General features: G+C 38.3%; 1 protein-coding gene across 2 annotated transcripts; it reads left to right on the top strand.

The window, feature by feature from the left end:
- Positions 1-3,917: 3,917 nt before the first annotated feature.
- Positions 3,918-13,443, top strand: LOC147302531 (uncharacterized). Of its 2 annotated transcripts, none has more exons than XM_086282174.1 (8): positions 3,918-4,037; positions 7,169-7,453; positions 7,683-7,762; positions 8,075-8,249; positions 8,378-8,440; positions 8,567-8,644; positions 11,128-11,384; positions 11,545-13,443. In XM_086282174.1, the coding sequence occupies exons 1-8, from the start codon at positions 3,959-3,961 to the stop codon at positions 11,632-11,634; spliced, it is 1,107 nt and encodes a 368-aa protein (XP_086138300.1). In that variant the 5' UTR covers positions 3,918-3,958; the 3' UTR covers positions 11,635-13,443. The 2 variants fall into 2 exon arrangements, with proteins under 2 accessions (XP_086138300.1, XP_086138301.1); XM_086282175.1 differs by having other exon boundaries at positions 8,384-8,440.
- The last annotated feature ends 505 nt before the right edge of the window (positions 13,444-13,948 follow it).

The following is a 13,948-nucleotide window of genomic DNA, read 5'->3' on the forward strand; positions in this document are numbered from 1 at the left end:
ACTCATTTGCCTAATAATTCTGCACTCCCTGTATATATTGAAGATATGCATAGCTTATTTGAGAGTTTAAAATTGTGTTAGGTAGAATGTAGAATTATTGTAGAGACACTGACACTGCCCTGGATGCAATAAAGCATCTATCTATCTATGCAATAAAGGCCTGAGTGTGTCATGAATTTAGGAGTAGATTTCTAAGAGACCATCCCCCACTTTGAACTGTGAAAGTAAGACAAAGAGAAGTTAATGTTGAGTGGAGGTTTTGTGAAATGACTACTGAGTCCGGTGCCGTCTGTGGATGCCCGAGGAATAAAAAGAACCGGGGTGAAACTGATTTCGTAACAATATATATACACACACACACACATATATAGACATATATGTGTGTGTGTGTGGATAAAGAGAGAGAGAGACAGATCATAGTGGGTATCCTGGACCAGCCCTGCTGGGTGATGTTCGGTGTATAAAACCTTTCTAGTCAACTGGGGTTCAAACCAGGGTCTCTCATTGTTGACCAGTCCACATCACACTTCCTGTGGGTGAATTTGTAACCATATACCTACATTAATTTAATAAAACGTGTTGTGGAAGTTTTCCATTAAATAAAGCCTGCAGACGAGCGGTGAGCAGTAGCTAACATCCTTTAATCAAAACAAAGAACAGAAAAACCCAGCTTGGTGGAGCCTGCATGATCTCACTGAGCCTAGCATGGCCCTCAGTTAAATAAGGCAGTACACAGCTGTTTCACACCTTGAGGTTCACACTCCCTTGCTACCTCCCTTGATTTAAAGCTTAAGATAAAGATGAATAAATAAAGTTAATTATTTAAAAGTTTCTGATAATAAACACATGGACAAATAATAAGGCACAGATTACCCAAGTAGTTGTAACTGTAACTATTAGCTCATGGTGGTTGTAACTGGAGGTGAGCCTGTGGCAGAGAGCTGTTCAAAAGTTTTTGACCATTCAAAAGAATAATCTTTATATAAAGGAAAAAGGAAATGTCATTTGCTCCAAAGATTTGACTAAAACAACCACAAACTGGCACAAAGTGACAACATGAGAAAAGCTTATGAGTCTGATTAATATAATGTGGACCTGCTCACTTCTCATCGTGATTTCTAATCTAATTTGTAAAATCAGATGTTATCCACTATTACTAATATAATATCATAAAGGTTCTTCCTGTTTGTAGCAGCTTTTGTACTACATGCATCTGTAATATAATGGTGCCACCCTGTGGACAACAAGCAAATATGTTTGTTTTTATATCTATTAAATGAAGTGTTGAGTCTGCAGCTACTGTATGAGCAGGAAACAAATGCTGTTCTGTGAGTGTTTTCCTTTCATCGTCAAAGCTGAACTCATATTTTTTACATACATTAACAGTAACACAGTGGAGCAGGTGTGGGCAAGTGTGCTGTTGTTTTTTAAAAAAGAAATTTAATTAAACAAGATTGAAACAGTCGCAGTGACCTCAGCACGGTCAGTTGGCACCTTTTCTATTAGATCAGCGAGTAAGAAATTCTGAGGGCTTTTCTGATGTGTGATACTGAAAACAGGGAAAGTAATGCTTTCCACGCCAGAAAAAGTTTGAGATCTGACATAAATTAAGTAAATGCCCATTTTTTCCATGACGTGCTGTTACCTCCTCATTTGTGGGTTTTGGTTTTTTTTTGGTTTTTAACGACATTTCCATTCGTGTAGGTGTTTATGGTCGGTGGCCCACCATGCTGGAATCACATTATGTGAATGTGTGTTAGTTTGGTAAATAATCAAGCGGATAGATCAAATAAAATAAGTCCCTGCTGGGTGTCAGGCACTAATGTTGGTGTCATTTCCTTGGTGTCAGTGACTCACTTGCAATAATAGCTACACCAGAAGTCATCAGTTGACCGCTGTAGTTTGATCGTCACGGAAAAAATAAAAATATCCTTGAAGAGTTTTGGTCTCCGCTTTTTTGTATGAAAGCTCTCTTTTTCCTCATCACACCAAAGTCTGTGAAATCTAAGCAATCTAAGCTGTTTCGACACATTGTTGGCTTCAACGAGCTTGAGTGGAACGAACCACTGGAAACGATGGCTTTGACAGGTCGTGTGATGTGTGTGAAGTTAAAAGATTATAAACCTTTTCCTTCATAATGTGTACAAACCAGAATGTTTTATTTTTGTGTATCTGTATGCAAACAGAGACAGAAAAAGGAACAAGATTGAGGTACTAAAACCAAAACCAAAAGAAGTTTAGCATTGCTGAATGATATGACACCCAACAGAAGAGTTTAGTCTGGACCAGAGTGTTTTACAGAAAATGATACAAAGAGTTTCCTCCTGTTTCATTTACGACCAGGACCTGCACTGAGGTGTCAAACCACATGTGAGAAGTGAGCTTTAGTTGCACTCTTAGACTTACTTTTTTAATCAGACATCTACAGGTAGGACTCACACGTTACACACAGTTAGTGGTCTGAAAGAGCTTTTTTGTGTCTTAAATCCATAAAAGATTTAATAATGTAATTGTCCAAAAAAAGAGGCTGGAAATGACAAAATGACCATCTTTAAACTGGCACATAAAGCCTCATGTATTTTCTCTCCTGTCAAATTCATGCACACATCTTCGCCCATAGATACCTGCATGTGCGATATGTTCTTTACTCAGCAGCTTCAAATGTAAAAGTCCGAGTGAGACGGAGATGTTGCTTCGCACCCAGTAGAGTTCTAGTGTGATGGGAGACTGGAACTTGGGCATGGTGTTTAAGAAGAACAGTATATTTAAGAACATAAGTCTACTAAAATCTATACTTTCTTTAACACATTAGCATTTTGTGTTTTTATGACAGAATAGCTAAACGGACGTGCAGGGGGTTTGTGATTTACTTTTTACGTGGCACTTTTGTGATCTTTTGCATGTAACCTGCAAAGGGACTGCACATGCAAATAAGATTAATAATAAATAATAATAAGATTTTAGCTGCTACCTTCATCTCTTATAGGAATAGCAGAGATGGTAAAACAAAAGCGGTCATTGAGTTCCATGGCATCATGGGAAACGTAGGAAGAAGTATTTTTGAAGCCTTACCCACAGTCTGGAGTAAAAATAAACATATATTGGTATGATGGTGGATGGTTGTTTTTTCCTTTCATTAAAAAAACCCTCAAATTTGATGTTAGCTTCCAAAAAGTGGACAACAAAAAGATTTACATTTTAAAGTCTTATTAAAATCCAACAGGGACTTAACATTATGAGGGGGAAAGTGTCTCACCTCTACAAAGATTAATCAATTCAGCATCTTGAACTTTTCCCGGGGACAGAGCAGTGGTGCAAAGGCAACATGGACTTGTGCAAACACAAATGCACAGCTCTCCTTTACGTGTACGTGCAGGAGTATCTGCAGGTAAAACGTGTGCAGTGACGGCGGCTGTCTGACCTTTGACCATGGCAAACCCTCAGAGGTAAGAGCTTTAAACCTCCACATGATTACAGTTTCAACCTTTTAACTGCAGGTGTTTAACTGGAAACAAATGCAGATATAATGTGTTCTTACATAACTTTAACTGTCATATTACATACTCGCTCATGGTTTTATGAGCTTTTATATTTCTCACTTGCTTTTGTTTTAAGTTTTACAATTTCACCTGCTACCCAGATTTTAGCAGTTTGGTGTTTGAACTTCTGGTCACCTTTTGAACATCTCTAATAGGAGATCACAGATATATTTATACTGCTGAACTCAAACTAAAAAAAGATGCACTCTGTCTTCTAAGTGTGACATTTGCTTGGCTTGCTTTGTTCTTTATCTGTGACAGCAGATGAGGCCTCTTGGATCACTTCCTTTCAAAACCATATATGCGCACACACGTGCGTGTACGGTGGCACACACACACATAAAATATGTGAAGTTACTGCGCTCTGACAGGAAATAACCTCGATAATGGAAAGAGGCTGTTCTTTTTAGCTGAATGTGATGAGAACAGTGAAGAAGATGGCTTCTGCTGTCAGCATCGCTGCGTTTCTGCTCTGCTGCTGCTTCGTTTCCTCCACAGGTATGTTTCAATTAATCTGTTTATTCTGTCAGGTTAAGGTTTTTATTGTTAAAATCCAAACTTATTGGTTTACATTTATACCATTTTTTTTTTTTTTTGTCAAGGAAATACTCAATTGAACCTCTCAGCCATGGGCGCTACAAAGATACTTATCCTTTAAAAATACCCACAGAATGCAGTAAAAGTCTATATTTCTGTGTTTCTGTTTGAGTCTCTCAGTGGAAATCTATTTTGTGACTGTAAATAATATAGAAAAACCATTAAAACTACTTTTTTTATTTGTAGTAAACTAAACAATCCAAAATATTTTACCAGTCCTTTAAATATGATTATTTTATTGAGGAAAAACTCAATAAAACTAAAGAGGAACTAACAAATGACCTGTAGTAATACTGTTGGGTAGGGCTGCTGACATGAGCGAGGGTGAAGGTTTAGTTCCTGCTGAGGTTTTGGGTGTGCAGGGTTTGTTTTATTGTCATTATTATTATTTTTTAAAAACTTGACTCTGCTTTTCTTTTTCTATATTTGCTTCAAGCTTACTTTCCTTTTTGGTTGTGCTTTCATGCACATTCAAAAAAAGAGGCATGTCTTTGATTTTTGGGGGTGAACTGAAAACCTCGGCCATAAATACATCAATGTTAGACAAAAGAAACAGTCCAGAACGTTCTGCAGACGAAACCCATCGCTGCTGATGTGGTAACTTTGGTCTGAGATGGGGATGAACAGGAAGCGATGCAAAGGTGCAAAAGTAGAGGTGACCCATAGAAGCAGCGAGCGCTCAGTGCAGAAAAGGAGCTGTGGAATGGAAAGGATGAAGAATTAAAGTCATAAAAAGAGCAAAAAAAAATTACACTCAAAAATGTTTTAATAAACTGAATTATATGAAATTGCATTTATGAATTTTTATATCAATATATATGAACTAATGGGTTATAAGAACGTTAAAAACATAGAATTTTAAAATTTAGTTTACGTCCATCAAATATTGTAATTCTTAATTTATGGTCACAAAACAAACTAATGAAAGTTGTTTCTGATGTAATTAAATCATAAAGATTCCCTTCTGTTCCCCCTCTTTCCTTTGAGCCGTTTACGTTTAAATCATTTCATGTTTATGTGAATAGATCTGATAAATGCTCAACAGGAGGCGAATTACAAAAAAAGTCATTTCTGTTGAACACACTGTGCATCTTATCGTTGCTGGTTTTTAAATGTCACCTTCTGCTGAGGCGTAATGATGGCGTTGGTGTCTGGTATATGCAGCCTTCACACATTCCTCTATTGTTTGTCAGCATGACAGTTTGAAACGGGGTTATGAACTGCAAAAGCGACTTCACCCGTCAATACGGAACAATTCTGTGAATTTTTGTAGAGGAAACAGCTTCTTTAGAGACCAAGTGACTCATTCTACTCATGTTACTGCCATAAAAATGCTTGTGATTGCAGTTCATTGTCAAATTTGAATCCAATGCTTTATATCACAGTTTATTTCAGTTAACATGTATTCTCGTAGGTGGAAGCTGTTGCTCCTCTGCTCTTCTGCAGGATTCATATGTCATGAGTTACATCATTTCACTTCTTCTTGGTTCACTGTGAGAGGTTTTGATGATTTCAGCATGTTAACAGCTATGTCTGATCTTAATACAGTGTAGTGCTGTCTGTTGTTAGTCCTTATGTCCTTTTTTAAATGTTTTTTTAAGTACACATAAAAGAAAAAACTACATTTCTGGTGATGAGCTCTTGTAGTTGACAGGAAGTGGAAGGTATTCAAAGGTTCACATTACTGAGTCTAACTTGTGGTTTTCTGATTTAGAGCAGAAAAACACTTTCGTTTGAAGTTAAAGAAAACGGTGGTTCTGCTGAAATATTATTATTTTTTTCCATTTGCAATAACAAAGGTTTAGGGTAATTACTAATGAGCCACTTTGTGTCCTCCTCTGAGAAAAGACTCACGCAGCCACGACTAGTGACTCAAAACGAGGTTTGGCTAGAAGCTAATTTTTTATAATCATCCTGGAAAATATTAATGTTGTGCTTCATGAGAACATGACTTATATAACCACTCATTTCCTGTGGTTCCCTTCACAGAAATTGAAACTGTGTCAAAGTTGTTCACTGATTGCAAAACCTATTTTACTGAGAACTGTTTTTACATATTCGTGTATTTTGTCTGCTCAGCACCTCGTGATCTCTGATAGATTCCTGTCACCTCTTTAAACATTTACAAATAAAATATATTGATGGCAAACCTTTCACCTTTAGCGCATGTTTAGATGAGGATGCCATCGCTGCACACTGTGGTCTGAAGAGAGACAACAGGATGAAATGTAACCATCATCCAGCCTCAGTGATGGAGTAAAGTGATGTGTGCAGGACGCCCACAGAATATAATGTTACAGACGTTTGTCAGCTCAATCAGTCGAAACCAACAATACGCAACTTCTTACTGACATTATGTGACTAAACTACAACTGCTAACTTTATACTGAAATACCAGCTGTATTCTGGTGACTTGTCAACTTATACATTGTATCTGAATGACATTTGACTGATTTTGTACGTTCATGAGTAGAGTCTCACAAAAAGAAGTCACTCAGAAAAACTGGGACATACAGGAAGTCAGAAAATGTGTTAACAAGCTCTGTACCAACTCAAGCAAGGCATTGTAGACATGTTTGCAGAGAAGCAACTACATTCAAGTTCCAGGGGAATTGAGCATTAACAGTACAGAAGTCTTTGCTGTAAACTGGTTGAGAGAGTGGTGGAAAAAAACTATTGAAACTTGATCAAAACCCATCATTAATTTAAGAGCGGTCCATCGTAGTTCCTGACAAATGCACAGGAAATGGTGTTAGTTCGAAATGAACTACTAACCACACCGTTAATGCTTAATACTTCAATTAGTCACAGTCATGATGTCATGACAACTAGTTTTGATAGATCTGTAGATGCAATGAATTTTTGACTTTTGCTAGTTTAAAACTAGTAAAATCATAAACTTGCCCTTATGTTAACAGAATCATAATTTACCTCAGCTCTGATATATAATTCTTCAGAGCTTTTGTAACATGACTAGTTAATTTTTTTCATCTATTTTTTTGTCTTTCTTCACTTTCCTTTCTGTTTCAAAGGCTCTCAGGGTGATTGTGTGTACGCTGCAACAGGATCAAGCTTTACTGTGCCACTTGGATATAAGGAATCAGATCAGCTGAAATGGATCAAGGACACAAGCGTAATCTTTAATCGCAGACAGAAACAGGTGATCATGGGGAAAAATGATGATGTTGATTCAACTGGATCACTAAAGCTGACACAACTCACCAAAGACAAGTCAGGACGATACAGACCAGAGGTTTACAGCGCAGAGGGAATAAATGTGGGGGGAGATTTACCAAGTGTGCATTTGTGTGTATTAGGTAAGTAACAACACATTATACATATATTCATTGTGTTTGTACTACTTATATCACAACAAGCAAGTGTGCTGATCCATCAGAAGCTGTTTTAGTCAGATACTATAATTAAGAGTAAAGTCTTTGGTTTTATTATAAAGTCACTGTTCAGTTTTATCAATCAACAGCACTTGTTATTGTAGAAAAGTAGTAGTTTATATAATGTTGATATAATCACATTTTCTGTACTCAGATCCTGTGCAGAAGCCCACAGTGACGAGGACATGTACACCTGATAAGACAAAAGTCACTTTTACTTGCAATGTTGGTAAGGTGAGGACATTGTTTATTGTTGTACTCTACAAATAACTGACTGATAATTAAGTTGTTGAAGAATATGTGGGCATAAGCTTCATTTCTCCTCCACTGAAACCAAGCATGATTTGAAGTGTGCTGTCTACAAGCATTTACTCAGATGTTGTTTCAGGAAGTAGGGTTTCTATGTATGTATTATTTAATTATATAGGCTTGGAAATTACTGTATGAAAAGATTATTATATTTCTCATTTTGGTCAGGTTGGACTTGTTAGACTTAAAATCTGAACTTTCCACTAATCCACTAACTAATCGTCTGTTTGTCTACAGAGTGAAAAAATTTCTCAGATCAAATGGTTTATGGATAATAAACCCGTAGAAAAAGAGGCTGGCAAGGAGCTGACAAGACCAGTCAAAGACGTGCTGAATGCTCATTTCTTTTGCAATGTTTCTAACCCCGTCAGCTCTGAGATCAGTCAGCCTGTTCAACAAGACTGCAAGTCCTGTACGTATTATGTGTTATCAAGGGTACAAATGTTCAAATGTGCCTTTTTCCATGTTCGTGAACTGAAGTGGTCATTTTATTGAGCTCATATGTTAACAAGATACTTTTCTTCTCCTTTTATTTTAAAGCTTTTCCTTTTCCTGACACACTATTTGGAATTAGCATCTGGGTTTTTGTGGGTGGTGGAGCAGGTAAGGTTTGTCTTCTGCTTAAAATCTTGACATCATATTTGGGGCTATGGTGTGAAAATGCATAAGAAAGCTTCTGTTTTTTCACTCTTACATCTAATGCAATTTGCTGTTATTACTCACCATCAGGTATTGTTCTGGTGCTGATCCTAATTGTCATCATTTGTTGCATCAAGACCAAACGGAAGAGGCGTTTGAGACTAAAGGGTAAGAATGTGCTTATTTAGTTTGTGCATTCATATTTAAAATATAAGCTGCTGTGCTCACAAAATATCATAATACATAATATATATTATTGATATATTATTTACATTTAAATGACTTATATTTTTACTGGGCCAAACAAATCTCCAATTTTTTTCATTTACTTATTCATTTACATAACTTCCATGTCTGTGCCAAACAGCTTGTTCTGCTACTGACTTGTTTTGACCTTTTGTCTTTTTGCTGCTACAAGTGCTGATGCCGGTACTCAGGCACTTGACTGTCAGCACCTGTGGACACTGCTACAAAGGCCATGGTGTCTGAGCATATGTGCAGTAGAGCCTAAACATGTGCAGGGACATTATGTATGTGAGTTGAAAGTTTTCCGACAGCACTTGAATCGCAGGGTTAAGGTGTGGAGAAGACACAGAGAATGGTACGCTGATTGCTGCACCAATAGGGTAACAGTTTCCGTGATGTTGTGTGACTGCCTCAGTGACTGTTGTGTGACGGCCTCAGCTTCAGTGCAGAGAGATATTGAGATACGATTCTTCAGTAGTGGCAATCTTTTGTTTCTGCTGTCTGGGACCAGACTCTTTCCTCCAAGATGACAGTGCTCACCCGCACAGAGCGCAGTTTATCAGAGAATAACTCCAGTGTTTGGGAGTGGAGAGGATGAAATGGCTTGCCTCTAGTCCTGTGCTCAAGTGACTAACACATCCACATTTGGTTGAGGAATAGGATAGAATGCCACAGCAGTGTATGAGCGAGCTGGTGACCAGTATGAGGAGCAGGTGCCAGGCTGTTGTGGCTCTGTATGCTTCTTCTACATGCTACTGAGGCTAATGAGGCCAGTGTTTGTTAAATGAACAACTGAATAAATTGCAAATATGTCTTGTTTCTTCAGACTTCAATCATCCAATCCAATAAATTCTGACTCCAAACAAGAGTCACCTGCAGCTTAAGCTGGTTAAGTCTGTGCATCGTCAGAAAGCATATTCTTTTTTATAACACTAGGTGGAGTTTGAGTCAGGTTTTTATGTGACATGTGTCTCACAGAGCTCACTATCTGTTGAACTATTCAGAAGTGAGTAAATATATAGTTAAAACTCTCAGTTCTCTTTTTTTGTTGCTGTTCCAAAACACTTTGTGCCACTTATCATGTCACAAACTGAATACAGCGATGCATTCAGTTTGTGACATGTCGTTCTAGAGAAACACTCATATAATACATCCTGTTATTGCCATGGTTTTCTGTGGTGGCTGACTTTCCACTCTTTCATTTACAATGTGCTCCATGTGTCAGACTCTAAACCAGCTCTTATGGGCTGGGTCTTTAAACAAGATGATCCAATAATGGGACATTAATGCTAATGCCTTCCAAGACATTAGCATTAAATCAACTGACACTAAATACACCTGGAAGTTCTGGGATTCAGAGGCTATTGGTGGCTCTTCCTGACTGATGTTGCTTCAGACCTGTTGCAAGACCATGGAGAGGATCATACTTCACCTTCGCCCACTAGTCGGCAGAGATATAGATCCGCTGAAATTTGGTTACCAGCCGAACATTAGGGTGGATGATGCTGTCACCTACCTGTTGCATCGGGCCTTCTCTCATCTGGAGAGCGCCAGGTGCACTGTGAGAGTCATGTGTTTTGATTTCTCCAGTGCCTTCAATACAATCAAACCCTCAGTGCTAAGGGAGAAGATGCAGGGAGTGGGAGTGGACCAACAGCTGTCCTCATAGATTAGGGTTTGGACATACAAACAAGGAGTACAAATACCTGGGTGTTCACCTCAATAACAAACTGGACTAGTCCACAAACACAAATGCACTCTAAAAAAAAGGTCTATGTTGTCTCCACCTGCTACGGCGGCTGAGATATTTTGGGGTGAACAGGACTCTCCTTGGGACATTTTATGACACTGTGGTGGCATCTGCTATTTTCTATGCAGTGGTGTGCAGGAGTGGTGGCAGAGAGGAACAGAGAAAAACTTAACAAACTGGTCAGGAGTGCCAGCTCTGTCCTGGACTGTCCGCTGAAGTCCATCGAGCAGGTTGGGGAGGAGAGGATGTTGTCTAACCCAGCGGTCCCCAACCCCCGGGCCTCGGACCGGTACCGGTCCGTGAGTCGTTTGGTACCGGGCCGCGAGAGTTGAGGCTCAGGTGTGAAATGTATGGTTTTCAGGGTTTTTATCGGTTTTCAGCGTTATTTTGTTATCGTTTTTATCGTTAACTCTGTTTTCCTGGGTCTTTTCACGTGTGTTATGAATAACTCTTCTTTTTTTTCCAGTACGGGTAATAGTTTTATTTTGTTGTATTTTTCCGCGACACCTTAAAGGCCGTGAAAATATTGTCAGGCATCAACCGGTCCGTGGCGCAAAAAAGGTTGGGGACCGCTGGTCTAACCTAACGTCCATCATGGACATCACCTCCTTATGATTCTGCAGGTCTGACCTGTCACCTATATTTGCTTTAACAGATGAGAGGGAGCTTCGCTTGCAGTGGGGCAATCAGGAACAACAACATCATCATCATCAGCATCATCATCAGCATCATCAACATCCAAATCAAAATAATTCTGATCAGCATCATCACCCCCACCACCATCAGCAGCAGCCGGCAGGCAACACCGGCCCCCGACAACATCGCTCTAAACAGCCACGCACCCAGCAGCGTCCCAGAGCCCCTGAGCCCGCCAACGGCCAACCTCAGCCCAGCCCCAGACGGGCTACGCAGGTAGGACACAGAAGCAGATGACACAGAAGTTTTATAGACCAAAAATGATTTATTTTTGCTATTATTCTGACTGCTTAGAATGAAAATTGAAAACAGTAACAGTGAGTCATGTGGAAATACATAATTTAGGTCTGATACACCTTTTTTCACTCTCCTTCAGGTTTCCGCTCCAGGTGGTAACGGCGGCGAAGAGCAGCCTCCTCCTCTTCCTCAGCCCAGGAAGAAAACTCCAAAAGCACCAAAAGAATGAAAAAACTTGAGCTTAGTATATGGAAATAATTTTTAATCTTTTTCTTCATCTTTTTAAAAGCTCGTCTCAAACTATAAATCTATCTGATAATGTGACGCTGAAACTTGACCTGCCAAAGAATTATATATATAGATATTGTAATATTTGTATGTATATAACAAATATTGCGTAGATTTCAGATCCTCTTAGATCAGAAAGTGAGTCTACATGAGGAAACAGACTTCTGAAAGATGTGAGATGTTTTAAATGAACAATCAGACTATAATTTTTTTATTTTCTTAATTTTTCATTATACTTGAGTAAATTATATGTTAAATACAAAGTAATTGTCAAAGTGTACACATTGACATTTCTGTTTAATGCAACATTATATAGAATATTGCTAGTAGTTGTTACTCTTTGCTACTTATTCCATATTTACATCCTAGAAACAGTTTTACATTTTGGGAAATACTCTTATTTTCACGTTTACCGTTTTTTAGCTTCACTGCTGTTGGCATTTGTATGTTGAATACAGAGCTGAGACCAGCAGCTGGTTAGCTCAGTTTAGCTTGGCTTAGAATAGCTTAGATTCAAATAAAGTGGCTCATATGAGAATGGTAGATTTTTTTTTTGCCTCTTAACATTTGAGGCTTTCTACAAATGTTTTGCCAGGTTAAGCAGGTTAAGCAAAATCTGTCAGACTGCATATAAAAGATGATGTAACCAACTGGTTTCTAAAGTTTCTACAGACTATATACTCAAAACAAATATTCTTGGCCCTCACAGCCCAGTAAAGCCTGAACGATGAAATAATTGCCAGAAAATTCTCATTTTTTTCAAACTACAGTGGTAACTGCAAAACAATATATATCAGTTTGCATATTACATTTGGCATTTTTGTATAAAAAAGAAACTGATGATGGCGGTCTCAAAAACTCACAAAAATTAAAGTATCTTAATCGTTTTGGGCTTGAATGGGATTTTTTGAGTGTAGCTTTTTGAAACCAGGCATCATGTGCAAGGTGTGGATCATACTGAGAAACCGAGAGCCACGCCCTAAAGCATACCCTGCTTTATCACCCTGTTTGAATCAAATGGGGTCCATGTTTTACAAACTAAGCATCATGTTATGGTCATGTGTCTTGTGATACGTTTTATCAGAAAAAAAGTTTCTTCTGAGGACAAGGGAGAGAAAGGGTCGTTTTCTTTTACATCGCTGTAGAACCAAACTTCTTTTTTAAATCAAAAGAGTCGCCCCCTGTTGGCAATTAGGTCAAACTGCAGGCTCAAAGCACCTCTGCATTGGCTCCGCAGTGCAGAAGTGCCTTTAAAATATCAAACTATAAAATATCAAACTATATAATATCAAACTTTAACATTTTTTAAACCTCAAAAATGTTTTGCATACTACAAGAAAACTTGCACATTGTGAATTTTACCATCACGTATACATTATGTAAGAGTGGCTTCACTGCCACTGCAGAAACCTTTTCACACAACATAGTATTCAATTTTCAATCTAGAAGGCTCCTTCTTTCTGGACAAACTACAAAAAGAATGTCACTGCAGATTATTTCATTGTGCGAACAGCCTTTGGTGTACATGTTGCAAAAAGCTAAGGATTTGTCATTTACGTTTTTTATTTTGTAATTTTGCTCACCTTCTTATGACTGCTGTCTGCTGTAGTTAACTAAATTTTACTAGAAAGTTAACTATCCGCATTGTTTGGATTGACATGTGCGTTTGTATTTGTATGTATTTGTGTATGTGTCAGTGTAAACTGTGCACAGTGGTCTTTTTAAATAAATGGTGTCGTTATGATTTGCAGTATAAGTTTGGGAGTGAATGTTTCAAACTGCGTCATTTTCACCTCTGCACTTTTCTGAGTGCACAGAGCGATGCAAGCAGACGGTTGTTGTGTGTGATTCATATATCCTGTCTTTTTGCTGAAAATGTGTTTGTGGCTTTCTACATGCAGGCTTAGTGTGTGTGTGTGTGTGTGTGTGTGTGTGTGTGTGTGTGTGTGTGTGTGTGTGTGTGTGTGTGTGTGTGGATGATTTCCTGTACTTGTCGGTTTATAGCAACAGAAAATTGCCACATTTAGTGTCAGATTCTGTTCTTTCTTCACTAAAGTGATATTATGTTACTGTAAATGTTTTAGTTTATTGTCTGCCTTATCAGGCTTCATTGTGTGTGAACAACAATGACTGAATGATGGGCACGCCCACACAGTGCTGCTGTTCGCTTATTTTCACACCTTCCAGTGCATCTTTACATATTTTCCTCGTGTCATATCTAGAGACATCTAGAGCTGCTGTGAAAAATGCAGGGC

This window comes from Aulonocara sp. 'chitande type north' Nkhata Bay, linkage group LG23 (genome assembly GCF_057382095.1).
Source record: "Aulonocara sp. 'chitande type north' Nkhata Bay isolate Kocher_YH1m ecotype deep benthic linkage group LG23, A_spYH_male_GT1.1, whole genome shotgun sequence".
NCBI lineage: Eukaryota > Metazoa > Chordata > Actinopteri > Cichliformes > Cichlidae > Aulonocara > Aulonocara sp. 'chitande type north' Nkhata Bay.

Coding starts and splice junctions, on each gene's coding strand:
- LOC147302531 (XM_086282174.1), top strand. CDS start 3,959: ATGAGAACAGTGAAGAAGATGGCTTCTGCTGTCAGCATCGCTGCGTTT. Junction 8,441..8,566: donor TTTTGTGGGTGGTGGAGCAG/GTAAGGTTTGTC, acceptor ACTCACCATCAG/GTATTGTTCTGGTGCTGATC. Junction 8,645..11,127: donor GAGGCGTTTGAGACTAAAGG/GTAAGAATGTGC, acceptor TTGCTTTAACAG/ATGAGAGGGAGCTTCGCTTG.